This window comes from Hippocampus zosterae, chromosome 10, assembly GCF_025434085.1.
Source record: "Hippocampus zosterae strain Florida chromosome 10, ASM2543408v3, whole genome shotgun sequence".
NCBI lineage: Eukaryota > Metazoa > Chordata > Actinopteri > Syngnathiformes > Syngnathidae > Hippocampus > Hippocampus zosterae.
In genome coordinates, this window is record NC_067460.1 from 14,540,941 (window position 1) to 14,567,995 (window position 27,055).

General features: G+C 43.0%; 1 protein-coding gene across 1 annotated transcript in view; it reads left to right on the top strand.

The window, feature by feature from the left end:
* arhgap35a (Rho GTPase activating protein 35a) overlaps positions 1 to 27,055 on the top strand; it is a 55,870-nt gene that overhangs the window by 23,157 nt on the left and 5,658 nt on the right. Inside the window, exons 2-5 of the mRNA XM_052079168.1 lie at positions 10,962 to 14,811; positions 18,447 to 18,588; positions 24,282 to 24,359; positions 25,770 to 25,901. Coding sequence (XP_051935128.1) covers positions 11,077 to 14,811; positions 18,447 to 18,588; positions 24,282 to 24,359; positions 25,770 to 25,901 — 4,087 coding nt within the window. The 5' untranslated portion in view covers positions 10,962 to 11,076. The remainder of the gene's footprint in view (positions 1 to 10,961; positions 14,812 to 18,446; positions 18,589 to 24,281; positions 24,360 to 25,769; positions 25,902 to 27,055) is intronic.

The following is a 27,055-nucleotide window of genomic DNA, read 5'->3' on the forward strand; positions in this document are numbered from 1 at the left end:
ACTGGAGGTTAACATGTCACTGCGCAGAGCAGCCTGGCAAACACACCTCCTGACAGGCTAATTAACGTGAATGGGATTTAATAAACGGTGCGGAGGGAGTAAACGGGACAATATTTACCAGTGCGGTCAGGTTTCCATCGAGTTTGGATCGGTCTTGCCATTTGTCTTCTAATTCCTACGATCTAATTAGCCGCTTTTGTTATCAAGCGTTTGTGCCAAGAGTTTGATTTAGCTTCTGTCTTGGATTGTTTCGAGTTGGGTGGGAGCCTCACTTGAGAATCCAAACATCAGAGTGGATTTTGGGCCGGGAGCCAGGCAGAGTCCGCAGTCAGTGGCACGCTTCGCAGCTTGTGATTAATGCCCACGTATGTTGAGTCCATCAATTAAAAAGTTGTAAAACACTTTTGCTAGGTGAATGGATGGATTATGTAGCTGTAATTGTTCCTCCAGAATGTCGTTTCAAAAAGACTCTATATGACATGGCGGGCCAATAAAATGTCCCTTTGTAGTCATCCACAAGTGTTTACATTAAGAACTTATTTACGAAATTTCATTTATAGATAACCGAAACCTCAAATTCACAACGGATACCAACATTTTCCCACTTTGTGCCTTGTTCTCAACACGGTTCAGTAATTGATGACATGTTCAAACCACACTCCTCTTCTGTGGATTCCAGCTGCACCACGCGGGTTGAAGTTTGCGATGACCTCAGCATGCATCTCAAGAGGCATTCTCCGAATTTGCTGACGGATGTTGGGTCTTCAAGGTCTTCAATGGTCTGTGTGTTGTGTGAATCGACTTTCCCGAGCTTTTCACAGTCGCCTGCTCTTGGAGTTCAGTGTTTTCATGAGTGGCGGTAGAAGCAGACCTGGCGCTACGTGGTTTATCAATGAAAGAACCTATTTTGAGAATATTGACCTGGATCACATGCATTGTTCTTAACAATGGACGGCCATGAAAGGTTTCAAACTGGCGCCGAACTGCAATTGGGCACAGAAAAACGTTTGCCAGGTGGCAATTTTGCAACACTTTTTGCAAAGTAAATTGGGGAGCCATGAGCAGGATAATGATATGCTTTCAGAAACTGCAAAGCCTCGGTCGTCAAGTGCTGATGGCCTCTCGTCTGTCCGCATAACGCCTGAAACAGAATAGGAAGTGCATCGACTTTTGCCACAGCCTGTGCACCTGCTTAGGCACGAATTTGATCAAGACGGATGCACTATTCCCTTTGGTAGATTTAAAAAAACAAAATTTGAACAAAGGTGCATAGCAGTCGCGACTGTCATCGAACACGAAAGAGACAAAATAGGTACAGAAAGTGCCTCCGTGTGCATGTGTGTGTGTCCCAGTTTAGTTTTCAAATCAAGGGCTTACTTCCCTACTTGTTGAGGCTTGTCAGGGAGACAGCAGCAAGAAGTGGATATGAATGATGCTGAAGTAGCTCTGCCACTGTACCATTTGCCAACCACAAGTGCGAAGCACTCAGCAGAAATTGCCCGCGTTAACCTTCTCATCTCCCGCACAGCCCTGTCAACTCACTTTGTCGGAGAAGTCATCTCGCGCAGCCGTGTTGGTTTTAGCTTTGTTTCGGGTCTCGCACCTCCACCCGCCCCTGACGAGACTTTCTCCCGTTAACAGTCATTATTTTCTTTTGTTCATCTTGTAGCGTGCCCCAACTCAAGCGACTAAATGGCTTCAGCTTCTATTTGAAAAATAATGGTTGCTCACAATTTTGAGCCACTCCGACATAACAAAAAAAAATATCCAATCTAGTTTTGGCATTTACAAAAAAAACGCCCGATTTCAAAACCTAGCTGTCATTTTCAAAACCATGACCTGTTTCTTGCAAATCTTGACAGTAAAAATTGATGCGCCTACGTGTCTCCAATTAACTCCGCAAACAAAGCAAGTCGCCAAGTATTTGTTTGTCTTTTCTTTGTTCTTTTCGTTCTTTTCTTTTTGTTTTGTTCTTACCTTTTACGAATTGCATGAAGACAAGATGAATGTCATTAACCAAGTTCGCTAACCCCGTTTATCGTGGGGAATACGTTCACGATCCTCCCGCAAGAAGTGAAATAACAACATAGCGATCCTGTAGGGGGAAACATTTTTTAAAAAAGGTTTTACCCCTCCTGCACGATTTCAACCCTTGGTTTGACTGACATCCAGGGTTTCCACGTGACAGTCTTAACGCTTCAGAAGAGGTGAAGACGGTTTGTCTTGTTCATTCTGTTCACCCCACATGTATGATTCATGACATTATTGACAACAGCATCCTGTTTGAACCTGTATTTGCGAGCAATCATTTTCAAGGATCGGCAGCGGGTGCGGAGCAAATATTTCTTCTTGACTTTTCACAACGTTGCATCTTTCAACGTTTTTCCTCACTTCTAAAATCAATAGCGTTTTCATTCTCGTGGAAATAATTCAGGCAGATGTGAATTCTGGGGCTGTATTTACAGTGACAGACGCCGATATCGTGTCTCTGTCCGATTGTCTGACTACTTTCAAGTGTCACACCGCCAAGTTAGCGTGTACTGAACAGGAGAATTCACCCGATTCTCCAAAAGATATATGAACAATTACACGCACACGAAACAGGAGAGATTGAAACGTCTAAATTGTCCCTGGGTGTGAATGTGGGCATGGATGGTTGTTCGTCTCTTTGTGCTCTGCGATTGGCTACCAACCGGTTCAGGGTGTCCCCCGCCTACTGCCAGACAGCTGGGACAGGCTCGGGCACCCTTGTGAGAATAAAGCGAATTGGAAAATGGATGGATGGATGGACATTGTACTTTGTATTTTTAAAGGACAGTTCTGCTTTATTTAACTTATGTAAAAAAAAAATACAAAAAAGAGAGCCAAGGTTTAATAGTCTTACGACTGCGATTTTGCTATTGTTTTGATTTACAGCAGATGTGTTATTTGTCCCATGTTCATTTTTTTGTTTGTTTTTTTTCCTTTCGCACTTGCGGGACATGTCAGATTCGTCTACTTATACTGCATTCAGATTATTCGTCGCGCTTCAGGCGACAGTTTTGACGCTCTACTCATAACTGATGTTATTGCTGGTGTTTTTTAAGGGAGCAAACTGGTTGAGGCTGACTGAATTATTAGCAATCACTTCATTGAACAATCACTAATGGGCATCCCTAATTGGGAGATATCTGCTTTATGTCCCATTTGAATCCACACAATTGATTATTACGTCATTTAGATAAATGGGAATTGGATCGTCCATGTTTTTTTTAAGACGAGTGGGGCAGGGTGGGGGGGGATATATTGTCACTTGAATCTGATCAAGTTGGACAATTTCCCCCATTTTGTTTTGACTGGGCGCTGCCGTCTGCTAAGTTCTGTTGTCGTTTGTGTGCCTTGACCTCGATTACTGCATTGGCGTGTCTAGAAGATGTTTGCTGCTTTTATTAGCCTTCACCAGAGCTCATCAGGACTAAGCCCCACTGTTTTGGAAATGGCATCCATTTGGGCCCTGTGTCGTCTTGTGCTTCTGCCTGGGTGAGTTGATGCTGTTGAAACACTGTTGCCCGAGCCCGCCTCAGTCACGCCTGTCCATCCCACACTTAACATGACTAGAACAAGCCCTGTGCTATAGTGGTGTTCACTGGCAGTCTGGCAAACACCCTTTCAGATTACACATTCTTCAAAATGGGTTGACTATCTTTCATTTCCCTCAAGGCTGACCCTTGTTCTCCATTTCTCTTTTTCTCATTTAATTGGACCCAAGACTCAGCCGTGCATGGAAATTATTCACGGTGGAGAAAGTGAGGTGTCTTAAAAAAAGCAAAAATGATTTCAACTTTGCCCGTTTAAGCAGAGTGCAGACACGGCGTGTGTGTGTGTGAGTCGGGGGGCATCTGTCCCCAAAGAATGTCGCTGGATGCATCTTTTCCTGAACCTGTGAAAGTCTGCTGCTTCGAAGGCCATACAAGAAATGGCTCCATTGCTGTACTTTAGTTTGTGCTTATTAGAGTTCAGTCTCATGAATTTCTTCCAAATGGGGGGTAAAATCAATTCAGAGGTGAAACACTTGGCTGCTGTGCTTTTACGAAATTTGTAGGTTCTCATGAGCTGGATAAATATTTCTCGTTAAAACATAGCTGGAGGAGCTACCAGCAGTACGAACAACTGCGTCAGTCAACAATCCTCCCTGCTTTTCCAAGCTGCTCGGAAATTATTCCCAAATTTGCTTGCTCTGCATCAGCTACAAGCTGCGACAGGTTCTCGCAAGGGGCTAAATGCCGTACTTCTGTGATGTGGAGCTGCTCCTCCTAAATCACTAATCCTTGCCTCTGTGGTGGCGAATAAGGCACACTTCTGACAAGTATCGGTATTACTAAAGAAGGGTGGGGAGGAGCTAATCGTGGCCAAACTGAGCAAGAAAAGAGAACAGGGAAAGTAGCAAAAAAAGGAAAGTGAAAATAGTGTGACAGGGCTACATAACAAGCACACACACAAAAAAAACTGAACCGATGCAGTATGTTATCGCAATGCTCAGCCAGGAGAAACCTACAAGGTCAAAAGTGTTTGTTTTATTGTTTGTTTGCACTGTTTTACACCGTTTAAGTACCGAGTTATTGTTATTTTTATGTTCAATGTCCTGGAAAGTGCTTTGTTACAGCTGCAGCTGTTGTGAAAGTGCTATATAAATAAAGATGTATGTATTGTATTTTATTGAGTTAGTTTTGAGTGTTAAGGTCTGTGCAGTAATTGGTAGTTCTAATTTTTGTTTGATCTTTTAATCATCCATCAATTTAGCTTTGCTGTGGGTTCTCACAACACATTCAAAAATTCTATTTACATTTTTACACTTGTTTATACTGTATTACGATATGTACTGCTATCATGAAGGGATTTCATACTGTATATTCCATGATATGAATTTTAGGCCGTATTGCCCAGCCCCAAAGTAAATTTAAGTATTTGTGACTTGATGCTCCATAATCTGTCTCACTTTTGTTTCTTTTTCAATCGTTGTTCAATTCACAAGCATAAGACTCTAGGGGCATTTAGATTTATGTTCCACTGTACAGTACTTGTCTTAACATATTAGGTCATGCACCTAACAGGCAAATAAACAGAGATGGCCGTTCATGGGACTGAACGGGACAAAAATACACCCATTTTGGGGAGAGAGGACGATAAGTTTTTTTTTAAAAAGGAGGCCACAGTTTGCTTCTGAATGTGTGGTATTTTATTGTGTTGTAGGGTTTTTTTTTTTTTTGTGGTTGAAAGATTATGATCAAGTACGCTCTAATTTAGCCAGTAGACATTCGACCAGCTGGTATTGCACAAGAGTCAGATAAATGTTGACGGTCAACAGTTTATGCTTGGGAAAAACACAAAATCAATCCCCAAATGACCAATTGTTCAATAAATACCTTGTTAACAGTGTCAAAGACGTTTGCGCTTGGTCACTCTCTGATGAAAAGTTGGTTCTTGCGAATGATGGCTAACAAGCTGTGTCCAAACTTTTAGCGGTTGTTCATATTGTCTCGGGAGCACTCGGAATTCTCATAATTTCCCCTTTCTTGAGAAATGGCCTCCACATTGAAGTAGACACCACGCTGTCACTACTTTTAGATGAATGCGCGACATTGAGACGTTTTCTATGGAACTCGTTTGAACTTCCAGATGCCGCAGTCCTTTGGCAGATGATATTTAGCGGCACTATCAGCGAGACCCGCGGCTGAAGTTAATCCGCCATTACACGCACTTTGTCCGCCCTCTTATCCTCGCCCTCGTCCAAATAAGCCGTTCATTATTTCAAGAACCCCTTTTCATCTGACTGAACCTTGCTCTCACCTCAGCTGTGAACGTGGTTGCCTCTCCCTTCTATCTTGCATTCTTACTTGTCGAGTGTGTTGACGGTCTTTGTTCCGCTTATCCTTTTTTGGTGCCCTCATCCTGCATCCTTCCGCCCTGTTTCCGTCTGTCTGCCGCTCTCCTTGGGAGGTCTATCGGTGGCCGACGCTCTATCGTCACCGTGCCGGGCGGGCGGAGGGAAGAGGTGGAAGTGAGCAATAAGTAGAAAAGGTCAGATAACCAACCGTATGGTGTCAAAAGTGGTGCAGTCATAAATAAACGATTATGTGCGTTATGTCCATATGATATTCATCAAGTTTTGGCTCGACTTCTCACTATGCGTTGTGCCCCGAGGACAAATGAACACAAAGCCTGTTGACGGCGACTTGGCAGCCTATCAGGGCGTGAGTTGACGAAGCTGCGATGAAGCACGATGGCTAACCCACAATCACAACGGTCATGCCGCTCTTTAATACTTTGAATATTTTTTCTTTTTATGTCCCCTTTTTTCCGCCGTAAAACAAACCAAAACATATTGCCACGGCTTCCTCGTGTTGTTGCTTTGCATGTATTAAAGTAGCAGTTGTTTAAAGGTTTACAATGACTGTAACATTTATGCTAATTGTTTGGCATTATGTTAGCATTCAGCAAGCAAGCAGACATTGGTTAAACAAAATGGTATGCATTGTTGAACCGTCTTTTGTTGTAGGTGTCTATTTGATAGAAAACTAGTATTTTAAGTATTAAATGTTTGACGATGTGAGATGTGTCTGTATTGTAGATCTTCACCCAACACAAAGGGGGGCATGCCCCCCCAAAATAAATGGGGCATCACTGCAATTAGCAAATCGTGATATACTGTATGTTCTTTTAAATTTCCTTTTTTTATGTTTTTATGTGTTTTACTCCGAAAGACATCCTGAAGTTTCATAAGCAAACAACTTGGATTGCTATATGAGAAGAACTCTATTAATGATCAGACTACTCGTTCATACATGCTTCCTATTGTTAGTTGTCATGCGATAGATATGTCCATGGGCACAGGAGTGGTAATACATGTCAGACCTGTTTGCGGTTTGTACATTTGTCAACCTACGCCGCTCAAAATGGGAGCAGATGATGATCAGGGAGTGGTAACAGTGTAAAGATTTTCCCTACCCACAGGTTCTGTGTCCTGCTCTCCACCTCCAATTTCTTACTAATGGACAACACATCCCTTGAGACGGTTGTATGAATGGGAAGGAAGCGTGTGGGAGAGGGTGATGGTCAGAGACACAATCCTGACTGATGGGGATGGGAAAGCTATCACATGAAGATAATATTCGTGGGGCTGACAGCACACAAGCAGAACAATGATAAAAGTGAGGTGGGAGGAAGTGTTTGAACACTTGCATCATGCAGGAGTGGAAGAGGGAAGACATGTTTTTAGCCAATTGGGAGGGGGGGGAAGGAAAGGCAAGAGGTACATTTTGCCACTGTTGCCGTTTTGCCACCGTCGTCGCCATCACAGTCACACTGCTTCATGACTATTTCATGGCTTTGTCAATTCCCAGCACTCATGAGTGAAAAAGCACCGTACACCGAGCAAAAGGCTGGCACGGCAATCTCGCAAGCGCGATTCTTCACTGAGGCCTTCATTACAAAATATGTGGCAATCAGCAGAAAAAAAAATCAAACGCTATTGTCATTATGGAAATGATTTACCTCGAGGAATATCCCAGGGATATCTGGGGCCTTAATCACTGATCTTTGTGCAATGTTCCTCTTCACCGACTAATGTTCATTAGTTTCCAGGAATAGTTTTCTTAAATTCAGCTTATGGTTTTTGGGGGCGGGGGGTTGTTTTTGCATGAACTTGGCAAACTTGAGCTTTGGCTGCTTCTCTGCCCTTTCACACTCTTGCTAGCTATCTAATGTGAGGAATGCAGCGACGCCATGAGTCGCACCTTGGCATTATGGGCAGTGAACCAAAGCCTCCTCTTCTGTCGCCGGATTTTGGCCACTTGTGTAGTGCCAATAACGTACATCTGTGCAGTACCGGTTCTTACAAAAACGCACCGATCCTATAGCACCGATGAGTCCGCTCTATGAAAGAGGTATCATGTCAGAATGCAAAGCGTATGCATCTCTCCATACCAAGCGAAAAAAAATAGGCTACACGCTGGGGCTATAAACAAATCGATAGTGACTCGTATTAAGTTGTGAATTTTGCCGTAATAAAAAACACCAAATAAGTTTTTCCAGATCGTAATTTTCCACAAATGTCCAAAACCGCTAGGTTTATTAGTCTTCCATTAAAACCGGTCTTGTGTCAATGGCCTCTTAGTGTTGTAGCCTGACCCTTAACTCATCCGTACGTTACCACACCCTGCCCCTTCTTTCCTGAGGGGATTCCAGTGTGCAGCTCACGTGGCCTACGCCACTGACCTCTATCCCATTCCCCTCCAACCATTCTTCTCCATACCCCCATCCTCTCCTTGTCTGCTAACTTCCCTCCCCCAAACGACTCCTTCCATTCCTTCCTGCATTTCTCCCAACTCCTCCTCATTCTTATTTTTCTGCTTACCCTCCAGTTTTTAAGATGATGGCCAAAAAGCAACACAGGCCTTCACCTATCTCTGCTTTAACCCTTGGCCCTGAGACACTGGTATGCGGCTGGACATGCGCAGCAAACAGCAGGCCTCAGGGCGAAGCAGCAAATTGGTTCTTTACATCTCTTAAGTGAGTTCAGTTCAGTCTCTGGTGTCTGAAAGGTCTACCCAAATCGGTGAACAGATTCTCCAAATGACTGCATCTATTGTTTATGAAATGCTGCTTGTAGTCTGCCAGTTGACAGCATTTTATTGAAAAAGGCATGTTTGTGCAGTTTTACTGCCATTTGTGTCCTCTTGTTCTGTCAGTTTGTCTTCGGCATGGCAGTCAATCTCAGGAGGTGTTTTTCTCTCCTACCATGCCGTTAAACTTTTACATCCGAACATCTTCTAACAGGAATTCTGATTTCTGCCACCATCTGTCAGTCAGATATCATAAAGCAATAAAATAGCTTTTGACTTAATGTTTTTTTGCCACGTGTTTCACTTGAGGATGATCTCGAACTTTTTTTGTTTTTAGTTTCACAAGAATGTTGTCATAAGATGGAGCTGCTCAGTATATATTTGATGTGAGAATTTCAGTTAAATGTACACTTAGATGGAGAAGCATTAGAGATTCCTTTTCCACAGACTGAGTTTTTTCTAAGAGTGGTCTAATGTCTGTTTTCACTTGTTCATAAGGACGGTTCTGTGAAAACTACCCCTGAGACATCTGTTGTTAAAACAGTGTTGACACAAGCAATTCCCATACAAGTACTACAATGGTCTACTCGGAACAAAGGTGGCGTTGGGGCACAGATGCCAGCAAAGTTGACAAGTTAGATTTTATCCTCAATAATGATCTTCGACATGTTACCAAAGGGAATCATCTGAGTAGTCTTTGTGTCCACATGCCTGGACATGTTTGCTTAAGCTAATATAGGTCAGCTGTCTAAGTAGGACATCATCATGCCTATTTGTCACTCGGTAAGCATTTTTGCAAGTGTGTCATACAGGTTTCTGCCGTTTCGAAACGTAAGAGTATGAAACGTCTATCTACTTTGACTGTACTTTTAAATTGATTAGCAAGCCAAAAGGCAAAAGCTTTAGACTAATAGGATATAATAACTTATATTTACAGTTTTCTGTTGATGAGTAGACCACAATAATGTCTAGATGTTACATTTCGAGGAAGACTAGGTTTGTGGCTATAAAACCTTGCTAAATATGCATATTTCCTCGAACAACAAAAAAAACCCCCAAGAGATTCTTTTTGATTTTTTTTTCTCTTTGTCCCCAACCTGGCAAAGCATAGCAGAGAATATTGCCTTTGTCATTTAAATTTTCAGTCAAGCAAATGCCTCTCAGCATTTAAAAAAAAAAAAATGGAAATCAGCTATATACAGTATGCCGTGGTTAACACATAGCAATTGCGTGGTTGCAAATGTGCACTTGTTCCACTGTGTTTTTAATGTTTGTTTGTTTCTTTAATTAACTCCCACTGTCTGTCCTGTTTCACCACCTGCCCCTCGAGAACGACAAATTCATACTTTGAAGTTCAATGTTGAACGATGAATGCGTGTACACAGACTTGCGACAGTAGCATGGCAGGTATGATTTGGTGGTCTTTCCAAAGACCAATTCATGCTGAGTGATGTTTTCATGTTAGTTTAACTGTATTCAATGTTTACGTTACGACATGGATAGGAATTAGAGCTTTGGACTGTTGTTGTACTGTCGGCAAAGGTGTTTTTGTGAAGCGCGTTCTTGTCTCTTGTTGATTTATTTTTAGTCTATATTTAATGACAGGATGCATTCATTATATGGTGATTGAGAGTCCAAATAAATAGGTAGTGGCTTTGATGCCAACACAACACTCAATCGACGTCTCAACCGTTGGATGGCTGTTGGCAGACTAGTGATTTGAAATCAGTTATATCTCATTTGTTTGCCATTTGAGAAAAGTAGGAAAACATGTTTTTGATTTTGAGACAAGTCAGCAAACAGACTTTTCTGCTTTTAAAATGCAGATGGCTTTCCCTAGTTGGCCAATTAGTAAGTTGGAACACTTGTATGCTTTCATCTGTCGTGTGTGCCTTTCGTTTGGGGTGAGGGGAGTTTGATGTGCTAGTTTTCACCGCTGTGTGCGTGTGTCAATATGCCAATGTTTTTTTGAAAGCAACAAAACCCCAGCTTTTTTTTCTCTGCTTTTTTTTCCTCACAGTAAAACCCAGATTGTTTCAATATCAATTAATAGTCCCAAAATACTGGACATCAACAATGATGATGCTCCCATTGTTCACAGTGCCGTCCTGTTAAAGGGAGGAATTGTCTTTTGCTGAGCTACAGCTTGGTTAAGTAATGCTTTGCTGCTAACCTCAATCTTTCCAGGAAACATCCATTGAAGGGATGGCATCACAAATTAAATACAATTATCAGCGGTCTGTAGTAATAAAGATGAGAGGCTCTGTAACTCCACTTACATAGTTTGTCATTTTTGTTTTTTTAAATTGCATTCGATATAATAATATTTTCCTCTTCTCCCTCCCTTTGTTTGTCTTTCAGGGTCAAATCTGAATATCATGAAATCCTCTTGAATGGGATCCCTGTGTCCTTGGCAGCCTCCGTCTCTCGCTAGAGCTTGAGGCAAGCATGACAGGATGAGCTTCTGCCAGCGATTATGATGGCCAAAAAGCAAGATGTCCGGACACCCACCTACAACCTGGTCGTGGTTGGGCTGTCCGGTACAGAGAAAGAAAAGGGCCAATGTGGAGTGGGAAAGTCCTGCCTGTGCAACCGCTTTGTACGACCAAGTGCTGATGACTTCTACCTGGACCACACCTCAGTTCTCAGCACCAGTGACTTTGGAGGCCGCGTAGTGAACAATGACCACTTCCTCTTCTGGGGAGAGGCTGGGAGGACCATGGAGGAGGGGCCAGAGTGCCGTATGAATGTGGTGGAACAGACAGAATTTATTGATGACCAGACATTTCAGCCACACAGAAGCACCGCACTGCAGCCATATATCAAGAGAGCCGCCTCCACCAAGTTGGCTTCAGCTGAGAAGCTAATGTACTTTTGCACAGACCAGTTGGGGCTAGAGCAAGACTTTGAGCAGAAACAGATGCCTGAGGGCAAGCTCATGGTAGATGGATTCTTACTCTGTGTGGATGTTAGCAGGGGCATGAACCGCAGCTTTGAGGATCAGATGAAATTTGTTACAAACCTCTACAATCAACTTGCCAAAACTAAGAAACCCGTGGTACTGGTTCTCACCAAATGTGATGAAGGAGTTGAGCGCTATATTAAGGACTCGCACACCTTTGCGCTAACAAAGAAAAACCTCCAGGTGGTCGAAACATCAGCACGCTCAAATGTTAATGTTGACTTAGCCTTCCTGACCCTTGTTCAATTAATTGACAAAGGTAGGGGAAAGCCCAAAATAATCCCCTACTTTGAAGCGCTGAAGCAGCAGAGTCAACAGATTGCCTCAGCCAAAGACCGCTACGAGTGGCTTGTCAACCGAATTGTGAAGAACCACAATGAGTTGTGGCCCACTGTCAACCTCCGCATGCAGACAGCCCCAGAGTACAAGGACTACGTCTTCCTTGAGGGGACAGCAAAAGCCAAGAAACTCTTCCAACAACATGTGCACAGACTAAAGCAAGATCATATAGAGAAACGCAGGAAGGCATATCTTAGTTGTCTGCCACAGGCTTTGTCTATACTCTTACCACAGTTGGATGAAATAGACCACTTGAGCTGGTCTGGAGTTCAGAAAGTACTGGAGACCAAGAGAGATTTTTCCCATTGGTTTGTTGTGTTAGATGACACGCCATGGGAGACCACGCCACACATTGACAACATGGAAGATGATCGTATCCCCCAGGACCTCCTTGAAACCCGCACGGCTGAGGCGATATATGAGACCCATCTGGAGCAGCTCAGGAATGATCGCAAACGGGCTGAAATGAGATGGGAACTCAAGGAGAAGCTGAGTGTCTCTCCATTCATTACTCCAGGCAAACCATGGGAGGAGGCTCGGAGCTTCATCATGAATGAAGACTTCTACCAGTGGCTTGATGAAGCGGAATATCTGGATATCTACAATAAACACCAGAAGGAGATTATTGACAGGGCCAAAGAGGACTTCCAAGAACTGCTTCTTGAATACTCTGAGCTTTTCTATGAACTGGAGGTGGATGCAAAGCCAAGTAAAGAAAAAATGGGAGCAATCCAAGAAGTACTCGGCGAAGAACAAAGATTTAAAGCCTTACAGAAGCTGCAGGCCGAGAGGGATGCTTTGGTATTGAAACATATACACTTTGTATACCACCCGACAAAGGACACCTGCCCCAACTTCCCTCACTGTGTGGACGCTAAGCTCGAGCAAATACTTGCTTTCAGGTTCCCCACTCGCTATGCGTCACCAGATAGTTCAAGATTAGATGGGAGCAGGGCGGAAAGGATCAATCTGGTCATTCTCGGGAAAGACGGGCTTGCCAGAGAGATGGCAAATGAAATAAGGGCATTGTGTACCAGTGATGATAGGTACGTGTTGGATGGAAAGATATATGAATTAGCCCTCCGTCCCATAGAGGGCAATGTACGTCTGCCAGTGAACTCCTTCCACACACCAACCTTTGCACCCCATGGTTGCCTATGTTTGTACAACTCAAAGGAGTCACTGTCATATGTCGTTGAGAGTGTTGAAAAGCTCACAGAGTCAACTATAAGTAGAAGGGACAGGGAAAACATTTTATCCCAGCTTCCACTTTTCCTCCTGCTTGTGACGAAGCGTGGGGTGGGTTCTATAGGGGATATTGGTGGGGAAACGGCTCAGACTCTGATCCACCAAGGGCTGCAGGTGGCTGCAAAGCAGCAGTGTCGTTACCTCGACCCAGCGTCACCAGGCATGGGCTATGGGCGCAATTTCAATGAGAAGCATCTCAACCAGATGCTGAGAGGCCTATTAGAGTCTCGAAGAAGCCTGCGCAGCAGCTCACCACCCTTACCCCTGTCCTCGTCTGCCTTCAGAGACTCTCAGTCCCAACCAATAGCAGAATCAGACCTGAAGATTGTCATGTGCCTCATGTGTGGTGACACGTATGATCTAGACCAGCTTCTTGCTCCTTTCTTGTTGCCCCAGCATTGTCGACCCACCAGCAACCTCAACAGTGGCACCTCTGTCCTGCTGGATCTCAGTGCAGGTGGTCAGAGGCAGACCATTGAGCTGTCCTTGCTGTCCTTCCATTCCTCATTCTCCTTGCGGAAGACGAAGCTGGTCCATGGCTACATTGCAGTTTACTCTGCTCGCCGGAAAGCCTCTTTGGAAACATTATGCGCTTTCCTATGTGAGGTTCAAGACATCATTCCAGTCCAATTGTTAGCAGTCGGGGAAAGCCAGATGGAGCTTTCAGACTCCGAATCAGCTAAGGAACAAGTCAGTCAGGGAGAGGAACTCGCTCATGAAATTGAGGCAAGGTTTAACACAATAATATGTGGGCATGGGGGAGTTGTAGGCGGGCTTCATAAAATAGATCTTTTCCAGTCTTTTCTCAACGAGATAGTGGAAAAGCGCACTATTATTGAGGCTACACACATGTACGATAATGTGGCTGAAGCATGCGTCAATGAGAGCACCAGCCCCCGTTGTGGCTCCCCCAGTCCGGTGAACATTCTCATGGATTCAGAAGACGATATTGACCCATCACCGCCTTACCCAACCCTGAGGGAAGATGGAAGTCTTGGCTCCCATCTGGTAAGCTTCAAGCTACCAGATCTTGATTCAAGTGATACGTTTTCTGTCATTTCTGAGCTCAGCACTTTTGAGAGCAAGCTGAACAACAAGGTACCACCTCAAGTGAAACCCAAACCTGTCCGCAAAGTCAATCTTGGACCTTACATGGACCAGCAGGTTGGCACCAATCGACGCTCCTTGCCCCAAGCGGTCACCTGGGCTCCAGTTAGTGACACTGGCTACGATCCCTCGGACTACGCCGAGCCCATGGATGCTGTGAGCAAACCTCGACACGGAGTAGAGGAGAGCATTTACTCTGTCCCTCATGATAGCACACAGGGCAAGATCATCACCATCCGCAATGCCAGCAAAGGTCACTCCAATGGGAGTGCTGGGGGGAATGGGTCCGACAGTGAAGCTGATAGCAGCTCACTGGAACGCAGAAGAAAGTTGTCAGCCATCGGAGTAAAGCCGAAGCTTTACAGAGACAGATCCAAACGGCTTGGAAAGTTCAGCAGTTTCAGGACAAGCTTCTCAATAGGCAGTGACGATGAAATGGGGGGTCCGCCCAAGGCTAGCCATGATGATGGAGGAGCCCAAAAGGACAATTCCATTGAAGAGAGCGAGGATCCTAAAAAGAGAAATATCCTGAAGAGCCTACGCAGAAATGCTAAGGTTAGTGTTCCTATTGATTGAATGTGACTGTGTCAAGTTCATTGTGATAACATACTGACTTTGTGGTGTATTAATCTCAGAGAATGTGACCTTAAGTGCTGTTCAACTGAGTTACGTTGGATTGGGGAGGACCTTACATCTTGTCACCTAAAAATGGGAATGCAAAACCCTGCTCATAATACAGTTAAAATCTATCACATTCACTTTAAATTAAAGTGCTAAATAATAATAATAATAATACATTTTATTTGTGGGCGCCTTTCTCGAAACTCAAGGACACCTTACAACAAGCAGTTAAAATCACGAGTACAATGTTAAAAACAACATCAAATAAGATAAGAAAAAATACAACAAAAATAAATAAATAAATAAAATAATGGCTTTATGGTCCGAGTGAATAGACATGTCTAAACAGATGTGTTTTGAGGCTAGATTTGAAATGTGTTAATGAGTGTGTGAAGTCTGTATTTTGTCACTCAATGGTCACAAGTGTGTTTTTTTTCCTTTCATTTTTGTATATTTGACTTAAGCTTATTTTCGTGCCCATTGCAAGTCTAGTGCAGTCTGACTGCGCAAATGTGGTGTTTTCTTTCTTTTGGTATTTTGGTAGATATGCACAGGTTGAAAGTGACATTTTGGAGAGGGCACTTGTTTGCCAACCAATGGAAGTGGCTCCCCTCATTCGCTTCAAATTCAGCGGCCTAAATGGTGAATGATTTGCTGGAGTCCATCCGCGTGCATATTTCGTTCAAAAGGAACTCCAAGAAGACTAGCACTAGCGGATGATGTTAAGTTTCCCCACTGTGGAGTTGGCACATGGAGACCGCCTCCGACCCCCATCGTGCATCAGAGTATGATCTACATTGCTGTGCCTCGATCGAATACACCAAAATCGCGTTGCGCCACAGCTTAGAACGTTTAGACTTTTCGCCAGTTCAAAATCGAGTGTACTTTGATCACGAATTTGACAGATGTGCGGGGGAATGTAATCGAATACGCCGGAACGCCTACCAAGGCGTAGCACGATCTACTAAATTCAAAAACACGCTGAACTCGACTTGCGCTGGCACAAAAATTAAGATGTGCCAGTTTTTATGCTGTAGCGCCATCCACCCCGTCTCCAATTGTCAGATGCACAAGTGGTGTGCCAGCTCAGTGAGGTGCATCATGGTCCGCCAAATTCCCAAACACTAGACTTGAAAAATGAAGATCCACCCGTTTTATGCTGAGCGCGTGGGCACCCGTCTACGAAAACGGGGCCCATTATGCGCATCCACAGCTTGAGGACTGGAAACTCAGATTGTTTACCAGCCACACTATCACTACAGTCTGTGACCTATATAAATAAGGTTGCAGGCTCCAGTAGTCTGACCTTTCCCTTGAACCAAGAGCGCTGTGACCCGGCTCTGGAACGGTGGGGGTGCAGATCAATTAATGTGATTTTACATTGACAGTGTACCTGTATATATTTCTGAACACATCTAATCCTGCTGTTTGGATCAACATTTTTGCAGTAGAAAGTGATTCTCCGAGAGCATGTTTAAATATCTGCATAAAAAGCAACTGTTGCAGTAAAAAAGGGATCATGTTTCATCATAGTGTTTCCACCTTAGCTGGACCCACACACACAAAAAATGACATTTACAATCTGCTCCAGCCTGGAATCCCCTCAGGTTAGCCGACTGTGTGGATGTTTCTGAGTTATCCGTTCATCTTGGGAAGTATAGTGGGCTTTGACTTTTTAAGCAGTCAACACATCTGAGAACCCCTGTGAGCCTGTGGGTACCGTCAGCTCTGAGTTATGATGGGCAGCAACAAATAATTGAAACGGCTTTCAGAGTCCCATTTTAACACTGCCATCCATTTACCTGAGGCAACCACAACCGGTGTGACTGTCCTGCTCTCCCTCCCTCACTCAGCGAGAGGTCGGAAACATTTCCCCTATGCTTTCTCTTGCGCCATTTTTTCATTTGTCCTCTGCCGGCAAGTGGAATGTTTTGAATTCTTCTGTCACCTCGCTCCAGTTGAATGTCCTCATGCAAAAAGTAGGAGAGTAGGAGATTAGTCCAACATAGACAACACAATCCAACAAAGAAAAAAAACTTGGCTGTGGATAAATAAGAGTGCGGATAGAGCTGACAATTCTCCTTTTTATTGGAATTGCTTGTTTTGTGTCAGAACAGAATCAAAATGGTTCTTTGGAACAGTGGACTGAACTATATTGTCAGTGTGCCACACACCACAAACGTTGTCCTACAGAGCCACGTATTGTTACGGTAATACAGAACTTAAGCTGCTATACAGTGTGTGGCGGCACTTATCAAAGCTTGTGTTAGGGATGCAACTAGCTAATAGCCAATATTTTTAGAATTATTTACTCTACCGATTTATTGTGCGTGTAAAGTGCAGGTGCTATTGTTGACCACTCTGGGTTGCCACCCGCACGTTCCGCATGATAATATCTGTAACAATGAGTGTGTTTGTGGCTGTGGGGCCTGGTGAGTGATCTGGGTGTCAACAAATGAGAGTGCAGATTTAGCGGCTGGCTGCTATTTGGCTGACCATTTGCCGGTCTGCTTGTTAAGTGCCTGCCTGGGCGTTAGTTGCGACCATGGCAACTGATGGATCAGACATTTTCAAACTTTTAAGGCTGAACATTTTGTCAGAGGACAATAGGAATAGGAACCCTATTGACTTTGACGTGACGGCTTTAAAGCTTCCTCAACGTTGATGATTTCCAGTAAGTCGGCCATCGTGGCTGCTTTATTTCTACAGTGTATGCCCAAGGGTTGTTATTATATTATCTGCAAACATTATCGAGCTAGTTGAGGCATCACTTAAGTCACTTTTGAAAGAGGCTTGGATGAAAGATAATCACTAACAATGGGTCCATGTGAAGGACAACTTGGATTGTTTGTTGAGCTGTCAGTGTGACAAATGTTCAGGTCAACCTCTGTCCAGTTCCTCAGTCTTAATTGGAGTTTCCTGGCTTGTGTCTCTGTGTATTGCTGTTTAACTGTGTGTAGAGGCAGCTTCAGTGTAGTGCAGTGAGGCCAATATCTGGAGCAGAGGCCACTCTGGGTTCCATCTCTCTAATGAGCCCTCCTCCACTGCACTGTCAGGCCAGCTCTGCTGCTGTAGTCCCATGTGCCCAGCCAACCATGCACCCCCTGCCCAACCAGTCAGTCTGCCAGGACACAGCCTCGGGGGCCTGACAGACTCACTAGAGATGCAGGCCTGGGGGGGGGGGGGAACATGCCCATCCAAAGCCATTAATGCGCAGTACAATTACTGCCATACGGAGGCAAAGAATGTTTAGTTGTGAATATGGGTTTTTAGGAGTTAAATGTTCCTTCAACAGTTTTTCCAATGCGGGGATTCGGGGGCGTGGTATGGCGACGCCATAGTGATGTCTATCTTAGTGAAAACAGGATTGTACAAACGATTGCTTATCGTATAGTCTTTGGAGGAATGTGCGGGATGGTTGTTTGTGTTTGTGTGAGAGAGAGCTCAAGCAAATACTTGCTTAGAGCTCAAGCAAACTTTATGTGTTTCCAACCAATAAAAAGTCGTTTTTTGTGGGGTCAGTCAATCAAGTGAAAGCCCACACCGATCTTGTCTTTAATTTCTTTCAGAAACAGCGAGCTAAGCCGAGGCATTCCATGTCAAAACATATTGAGAGCAACTATTTCGGAATGCCATTGGTCGCCGCGGTAACTCCAGAGAGGCCAATCCCAGTGTTTATTGAGAAGTGCATCCGATTCATTGAAACAACAGGTAAGAACGAAACTGCACCGCATCATCTTTTTGATCATTTTAAGTCACCACTACCTCTTTGTATAGTCGAGGCAATTTTTGAAAAAAAAATCTCATGGCACATCATCAAATCAAAAACAGTGGATACACAGGTTAATTGTGTATCTTAAGAATATGTAGATGGCATGGATGTTATTTCTAGTAAATAAATCATTTTCAGACCATTAAACTGGACAATTTCCCGTGGCAAACTAAAATCTCACCTTGGCCTCTTTTGTATGTGGATAGAAATCGCTTCATGCACCTCACATGTATAATTTGATTGTCTAACAATGCAAAGTCAATTTCTAATTGATAACTTGATTAATGGATGAGGTCATTCTCAAATAATCAATTCTAAAAATATTTCAAAGCTACAGCACTATATGTACAGTAAGTATTTCCTCAAAGTATCTGCTCCCAACTCTTTGAACAATTGAGGTTTGACAAGCCACCCCAATTTTCTTAGCCGTTATGTTAAATTAAATGTGAATACTGCCCTTTTCAAAACTTTCCTAAAGATGTTAAATTAAATGTGAATACTGCCCTTTTCAAAACTTTCCTAAAGACGCCTTACATAGCTTTTTCTTCATATTCTTTAAAAGCCGAGACAAGACAACCTGCATTTTACCACGTGAGTTCAGCGAAAACATTTCTGCTGCTTACTGAGATTCCGATGCATTCCACCTTTAATCTCTCTGTTCTTAAAAGTGCGTGTATGCGTGCATTACTCAAGACGTACAAAATCTCCACTGGCTTGCTGCGAGTGGAAGAGCAAAGGCAACTCTCTGGATATTGAGGCCTCGCGTTAGATTTTACCTTGTCATGTACACAAGTGAAATGGAACAGTTACAATAATTTCTGAGTGGTGGGGAAAAAAAAAGGTTGAGTATTTGTTTATGCACAAGTTCCACCTGAGTGTTTCTATTTCATTTGCAACTTCATACCCTCCAGTGCTTGATTTTAGTCAGTTTCTTCTCCCTGTCCTTCACTGACCGTGTTTCTGTACCTATGAACCTCTGACTACCCCCCCCCCCCCCGGTCTCTTTGAGTACTTTCCACCTGTCATCTTTGATTTTCTTCACCCGCATTTCTATTTTTCTGCAGTCTTATCACCCGTCTCCTTCTTGTCTCCTTACATCTCTTCCTCCTCTTCCTGTTACATTCCTTTTATTGAGTGCATTCCCGTAGGTCAAAAATCACAATAAGGGTTTTTAATGTGATATCTCGCCTTTAAACCTGAATAGAAATGCACCTTGAACAATTAATCAAGTTCAAATCGCAATCTAGCAGAATGCAATTTTCAGTTCGTAAAGATTGCAATATTGAAATAGAAAAACAAAAACCTCCATTTTTTTTGTGAATAGCATTCCTCACCCTCGGGCCAAAAAAGAAAAAGTAATCAAACAAAGTAACTCTGAATTTCAACTCCAGTTCATTGCTTTTATACTCGCTGAAATTTGAAATAATTTGTGCAAGAATGAGCTAGAATTAGTTAGAAGGCTACAGAATGTGATGTTTTTGGGTGACACAGTATATTCCAGGTGTACAGAATGAAGTGTCTTGTAGTGGTGATTGTATTTTATTTTAAAACCCGCACACGCTTTTTACACAAAAGCACTGCAGACACACGGAAAAGGCGGTGACAAAGGGGGGTGGGGTGGGGGTTCGGGGGCAAGAAACAACCTATTATGAGATTTTCGTCGCTGCTGTAAATCAGAGTTGCGTATCTGCTGCTATCTGTGTCTGCAATCTGCCGAGAAAATGGTGTTTGCAGGAAATTACGATACAGTGCTGACACTGTGTTTGTCACCTTGGCGGCAGCTGGTTAATCAGCAAGCATTGTGAAGCTGACCCTGAGCTCTCCACTTTGACCCACATCCTTACCCTCTCGTGTAAAAATACTAACAGCAAAGCGTTGGCTGGTGTGCGTGGCTCCCTTTATCCTGTTTTACCTTCAAAAATATCATCAATAAAATCTTAGTTGCAAAGATTGATGGTGATCTTCACTATGAGCCCCAGCCAGATCTAATCTGAAGAAGAAAGTTATGATTATTTATTTATCGGGGATAAATAAATAAAAAATGATTGCTCACTTCTTTTTTTTTTTTTTTAACAGTGGCTGTCTTGGCAGTGAATAATCCATTATATTTTCTTTTTTTCCCTTCTTTTTTTTTGTAGAAGTCATAGCCAAGTTGCCTCGTCTTTCAGAATAATGGTTGCATTATTTTGGACCTGTTATCTGCCATCAGCTCTGGCTTTCACTCTGCATGATAGCTCGCTTATGGGTGCCGATGTGATATGGGCGAGCTTGTACATATATCTGCCGGTCGTGAGCCTCCGCAGTGACACAAAGGGCAGCACCCGCCGCTTAGACTATCACCATGGTGAGCGATGAAATCAGCCTTCAGGCTCCAAACACCATGGAGAGATTGTTAGGAATCTGGGCTGATGCAGGATCAGCTGGAACATAGTTCCACTTGGAAATGTGGCGAGGGCGCCCCTAGTTAACCTTCCATCACATTAGTACCACTGAGTTCATGTGCTTGCTGCTTCATAGGGACCCAATTTGTTCATATACAAGCCAACACTCAACAGAGGGTAAGTCATTTGTTATCCATCCACCAATGCATGATCTTGACTGCTTATCCTCATTAGGGTCGCGGATGAGCTGGAACCTATTCGAGCTCACTTTAGGCAACAAGCAATTTAAACTCAGAACTGGCCAACAAGCCACTGACAGGGTACATATAGACCACAGGTGTCAAACTAAAGGCCCGGGGGCCAGATCGGGCCTGCCACATCATTTTACGTGGCCCGCTAAAGCAAATCAAGCATGTCAAGTTCCATGATGCTTGCTAAAGTCTGAACCAAAATTTCAAATTGTCACATGTAATCCACAATAACAGTCATTATTCTTGACTTCTGATTTTAAAACTAGTTATCCAACAAATTTGTTGTGTGCTGTGTATGTAACATGTGGAGGTGATTAAACATTTATGTGGTTTTCCAAAATTCGTAACGGCCCTCCAAGGGAAATCGTAACTACAATGTGGCCTGCGACAAAAATGAGTTTGACACCCCTGATATGGATGGTTGGCAACCCGAGGCTCCGGAGCCAGACGCGGCCCTTTCATCCTGATGTTGCAGCTCTGTGTGGCTTCGGGAAATAAATTTTGTGTCAGATTGAAGTGTGTTATTTGTCTCAAAAATGTGGATCACTTATGTTCTCTGAATGTAAACTCAGCCCAGCGAAAACTAAATTTTGTCGGAAATAGTCTGAAAATGAGGGCATACAAAAATCTGATGTTTCCCTCTATTATAGATTTTGAAGTCCTTTTTCTCAAGTGTAACTTAATCTTGAAGACAGTTAACTGAACTAAATTGAGGTAATTAATTGCATTACTCGGCATGCTCTTTCTGGGGTAGAAAAGGGAGCGTCGTTTGTGGAGAAGGAGTCACCCTTTTTGTTGACAATCCACTTGGACGGTAATTGAGAAACGGAGTCGGTTAAGGGCCACTTTTCCGCTAAGCATTGACTTAAATGCATAATCCACTCCAAACAAAATGTCAATAGCATCTTATTGAAGTCTACTCGTTTTGATTTGCACCATTTCAAGACTTCTTACCCCACCATGTCTTCCTCCTGTCTGTAGTTAGATTCTTTGATCCTTCCACCGCACATTCATTCCCGCTTTGGCACTAGTCCTTGGGTGTTTACTGCTCACCCCCCCCCCACTCCTCCCGTATCCTCCACCCTCTTTTGCTCACTCCCGACCTGCTTTCTGCCTGTCTTCTTTGAAAAGCCTTTGTGGCTAATTGATTGGGAGACGGAGGTGGTCGATGACATACTCTTCTCTGCCTCAACCCTCTTATCTCCTTCCCTACATTGCCTTCTTCGATCCTTCTTTGTATCTGTCAAACGTTTGAAAGGACAATTGGAGTCGAAATTATGAATCAGAACCCTAATTGTGTGCTTTTACTATACCACAGACTTTGTGCTGTGTTCTTGTCATTTTGATTTTATCATGGTTCCTCAAAGTTTGTCCAAGTTGTGGAACTTTTTTGGGGGGGGTGAAGGTATGCTTTTAATGCAGAAAAACTAGAAGGGCAGATCCTCTTCATGCATGATGCAAGATGTTCAGGGCCCACCACAGCAGCGGGTTGTGTATGGTGGCAATTTGTGGAGCTTGGAAATTATCACAGATCTCTTGGTGTATTGTGGAATAATTCCTCACTCTCCTTCCTCTTTGATTGTGTGGGCCGAAAAGCTTTTTCTCCTTTATTTTCTCATTTACCCGAGCATTCAGAAATAAGAGACAATCTAAAAGGCGACTAATTCCATTCAGTGCACTCATCTGTTGCTGTAACGGCTCTGCCTCTTCCTCAAGGCGAAAAAAACATGTTTAGTAAGTCGAGGTTACATTTAAATGTCGTTGTGGAGTAGTAAAGTTGACAAAACTAGCTTGATAGGTGTGTACGATACCGGCCTTATTTCAAGATATACAGGTACTTACGAAGGGTGCCAATACGAACCACCGATACGTTAGCCGCCCCCCCCCCCCTAAAAAAACTGACAAACAGCAAATAAGTTTGCCATAAGTGCTACACTTCGGCCATTTAACACATCGGTGAATCATCATTTGTGTCACTATACTTCTGGTATATGCACTTGCTATCGTATCGGTGCATACTAAAAGTAAATACTCACACTGCGATCAATTGGGGGAAAAAAGTGGTATCGAACATCTTTAATCATTTTAGTATGTTGCAAAGTTTTCACAAGCACACAACTCGGTTAGCATAGACGCTAATGTAATGAGAAGTGTCCATACAAGTTCAGGAATATTGCAGACCATTAAAGAAGCTATATATATATATATATATATATATATATATATATATATATATATATATATATATAATTTTAGTATTTAGTACTCGGATAGCTCATCCGGACACTGAATTACTTTTCCTGTATGGAGGTGATAAATATGACTGCATGGAAGCGCCTTTTACCTTTTGGTCTGTCAGAAATAGGTGAAACGGAACCTCAAACAAACTGGTAAAATAAAAAATAAAAAATGAAGCAAAAAAAAAACCCCCAGAAGAAGATGGGGGAAGAAACGGCATTAGCAGTGCTCGATAGTGTTTCAAGTTGCCCGTGAGGCTTTTCATGTGCTGTCAGTATGTAATCAAGTCCAACAAGGGCTACCTTAGCAAACATTTAAATTAAACCCCAAGACATCACTCTTGACTGTGGCTTTCGTGTGACATTTGAAAGCCAAGTAAACACACAGCAAGGGAATCCAAGGTGGAACGTGTTAGGTAGAAAATATAAGCGCTGGATGTTTTCTCGCTCTGTTTGTTTTTTTTTTTTTTAAAGTACCTGTTTCCACAATGTAGCCTTGAAACATGCACATATGTCTCTAATCAAGAGCATTAAAACATTTCTAGTACTGCAAACTTGGATGTCTAAAAGAAGCACACCTTGAGAGCTCTTAGTCTTTTAGCGGGCCCTCAGCACTTCTTCATGGACGTCATGAGTGTTGTGAAGAACAAGTAACGTAACAATGGGGCATTCGAACCCCATGGATGGATCTCAAGAGTGCTTCTGTATATTAACCACAATGGAAGGTTCCTAAATGATCTCTGCATTCACTCTTTTTTGCCAGGCTTGAGCACCGAGGGCATCTACAGGGTCAGCGGGAACAAGGCAGAGATGGAGAGCATGCAGCGTCAGTTTGACCAAGGTGTGTATGCTTCCATTCACACCTCACTCCTGTGGGACATTCCGAGTACAGGGGGTCCCCGAGTGGACATACGATGGTCTCAAATATTGGTGCACAAGGACGTAGTTTGTGCGGTGCGATAAGAATACATCTTCACACGGTACGAACATCATGATGTACATGTCTCACTGTATATGATCCGCTACCCCAAAAAACTGTTAAACCAGTTAGTCATTAACTCCTGAGATTCCCAATGTAATCGGACATTTTTGGACAATTCAGTTTTTGAAACTTGTATCAGCACGACTCCAACCCAGCGCCTTGTGATAGGGACTCTCTCAGGTCTAACATTCTTCACTAATAATCTTCTTTTTATGCGTTCAGCCACACATCCGCTTCAACATCCCAAAAGATTTGCCGCCCCACTCTATTCCCTGATAATGTTCATAGTCGACCTTTTTTTTCTTTTTTTTTTTTCAAATGAATAACATTAGGGAATAGACTATGTAAATGGTAGCTCTGTCCTCAGTTTTCATTTTTCTCTCACCGTGCATGTGTATGTGCGTGCCCATGCATGTGTCTTATAAGGTTAGGGCAGTTCATTATCTCTAGATTGGTTTGTTTAATGAAGCATATCATGGGTAAGATGGATAACGGGGTAAGACGGCTTCAGAATGCAAGCGCATCGACATATAAATGAGGTTCAGTCCGACTCGGGGAATCAGATTTGAAGCATTCTGAATAATTCAAACCAGTCATTTTGATTGACACTTTGGCAGGGAGTTATTCATTAACACTGTGTGTCTGCAGTGCTGTTGAACTATACTGCTTTCAGACTGAGAGCTGTTGTTAATATTTTGCGTACCTCATTTATCTAAACAAGTGGGGCAAAATATTCGTAGCGCCTCGCAAAATGATGCAACAAAGTTGGAGGAGCCTAAAATAAACATTCGACGTTCATTTTTTTTATTCATAATTGGACTCGACTATATTTGTATTCTTAAGGCCCCAAAGCAAATTCTTGGAAGTGCCATCTAGAAACATTTCAGGTCAAGCCAAGTCAGTTTTATTGTCAAATATGCTCTATGTACAACACAGATGACATTTCTTTCCTCTCAACCACAGTGCAAACATGAAGTGCATTACAAACACACACAGCTAAAAATAAGGGCAGTGAAACTCAACTGTATAAATAAAGACATAAATATATAAACAAATAAAGTGAAAGTGAAATCCTTTCGTTGCATGACATTGGAATTTTTTTTTCCATACTCATGTAATATACATATTCCATTAAATGTAATCATAATTTGAGATGCAACGATTAATGGAGAGCTAATCGATGCGCCCGGTGAACATTCGGAATATTGTCAAGGTAAATGCGTCACCCGGTGTTGTGTGATGAACTCTGTCACGCCTCCTCTTTATCAGATCATAACCTGGACCTGGTGGAGAAAGACTTCACGATCAACACAGTAGCCGGCGCCATGAAGGCTTACTTCTCCGAACTTCCCGAACCTCTGGTACCCTACAGCATGCAGGGCGAGTTGGTGGAGGCTTTCAGTAAGTCCTGGGGTGCTCTTGTCAAGTAATGTTGGTTGGTGAAAAAACTGCGGAGTTGGTAGGAGGAGGGCTTCTTTTAACCAAAAGCATATTGGATTTTCCTTGAAATCCCTTCTGCATTTCTTAAACCTAACAAGCACAACTCTCACAAGGCAAGTCCGTTCATGGGGAGAATTGGATTTACCCCTCGGTGCGAGCCGTGCAAAATAGGATGCAGGCGAGAATATTTTAGGCTTGGGGGTGGTGGCGCAAGGAAAGTAAATGCGGTGATAACGGCAGGATACCGAAGAGTTTGGTCTCCTTGAATAAGTCGTGGCTGAGATAAACGAGGTCGCTCTGCTCTTTTTGTCTCCCTGCTTCCACGCAGGAATAAAGATTTAAGGCAGAGCTTTTGACTTGCATCTTGCCAGATATTTAGCCCAAGGCCGCGTCATGCTGTCACCCTGCTTCGTTCACGCATACACTCAAAAATGTGTGTGTGTGTATATGTTTTTCATTTCTTAACGGCCCCAGCGAGACCCTTCAGCCGTGACAGGGACCTGATAAGGCTCCTCCTGCAGGCTCTACCACAATAGAGGGACTGAACGCTTGGAAAAAGAAAATAAGTGCAGTCTGAAAGCTTCGTTTGGTTGAAGATTGCCAGCTAGTACAGTGTGCTTTCAGAATTCCCCCTCTTGCTGCATATTGTTTAAAAAAATTGAATTTAGATTGCTATGTATGGTTTATATTGTATTTACTGCAGGATGGGTCATTCCTTATAGATTGGTTAAAAATGTGGAAGCACAGATCGAGGCCTGTATGGACTCATGGCTTGGAAATCTGGATGTGGTCGGTTCATGTCCCACAAATGTCCAAAGTTCAGGCATTAGGATACCACAGATTCTTGTTTGTGTGTCAAGTAGTCGCTTTCAATTTAATTTACGCAGCACCCCAATTCATTGCAATCTGCCAAATGAGCTCTGCACCTCAAGTAGACAATATCTTTGTAACCACTCAATAAAAAACAAACAAAAAAAACAACTTTCAGACAACTTTATAACATACATGTATATACCTGTGTGTGTGTGTAAAAACATGTATATATACAGGTATATGTTCTCCCCCATTTCCGCTCCTATTTCCGAGAAAAAGTGTATTGAATGTTTGTCAGTTTA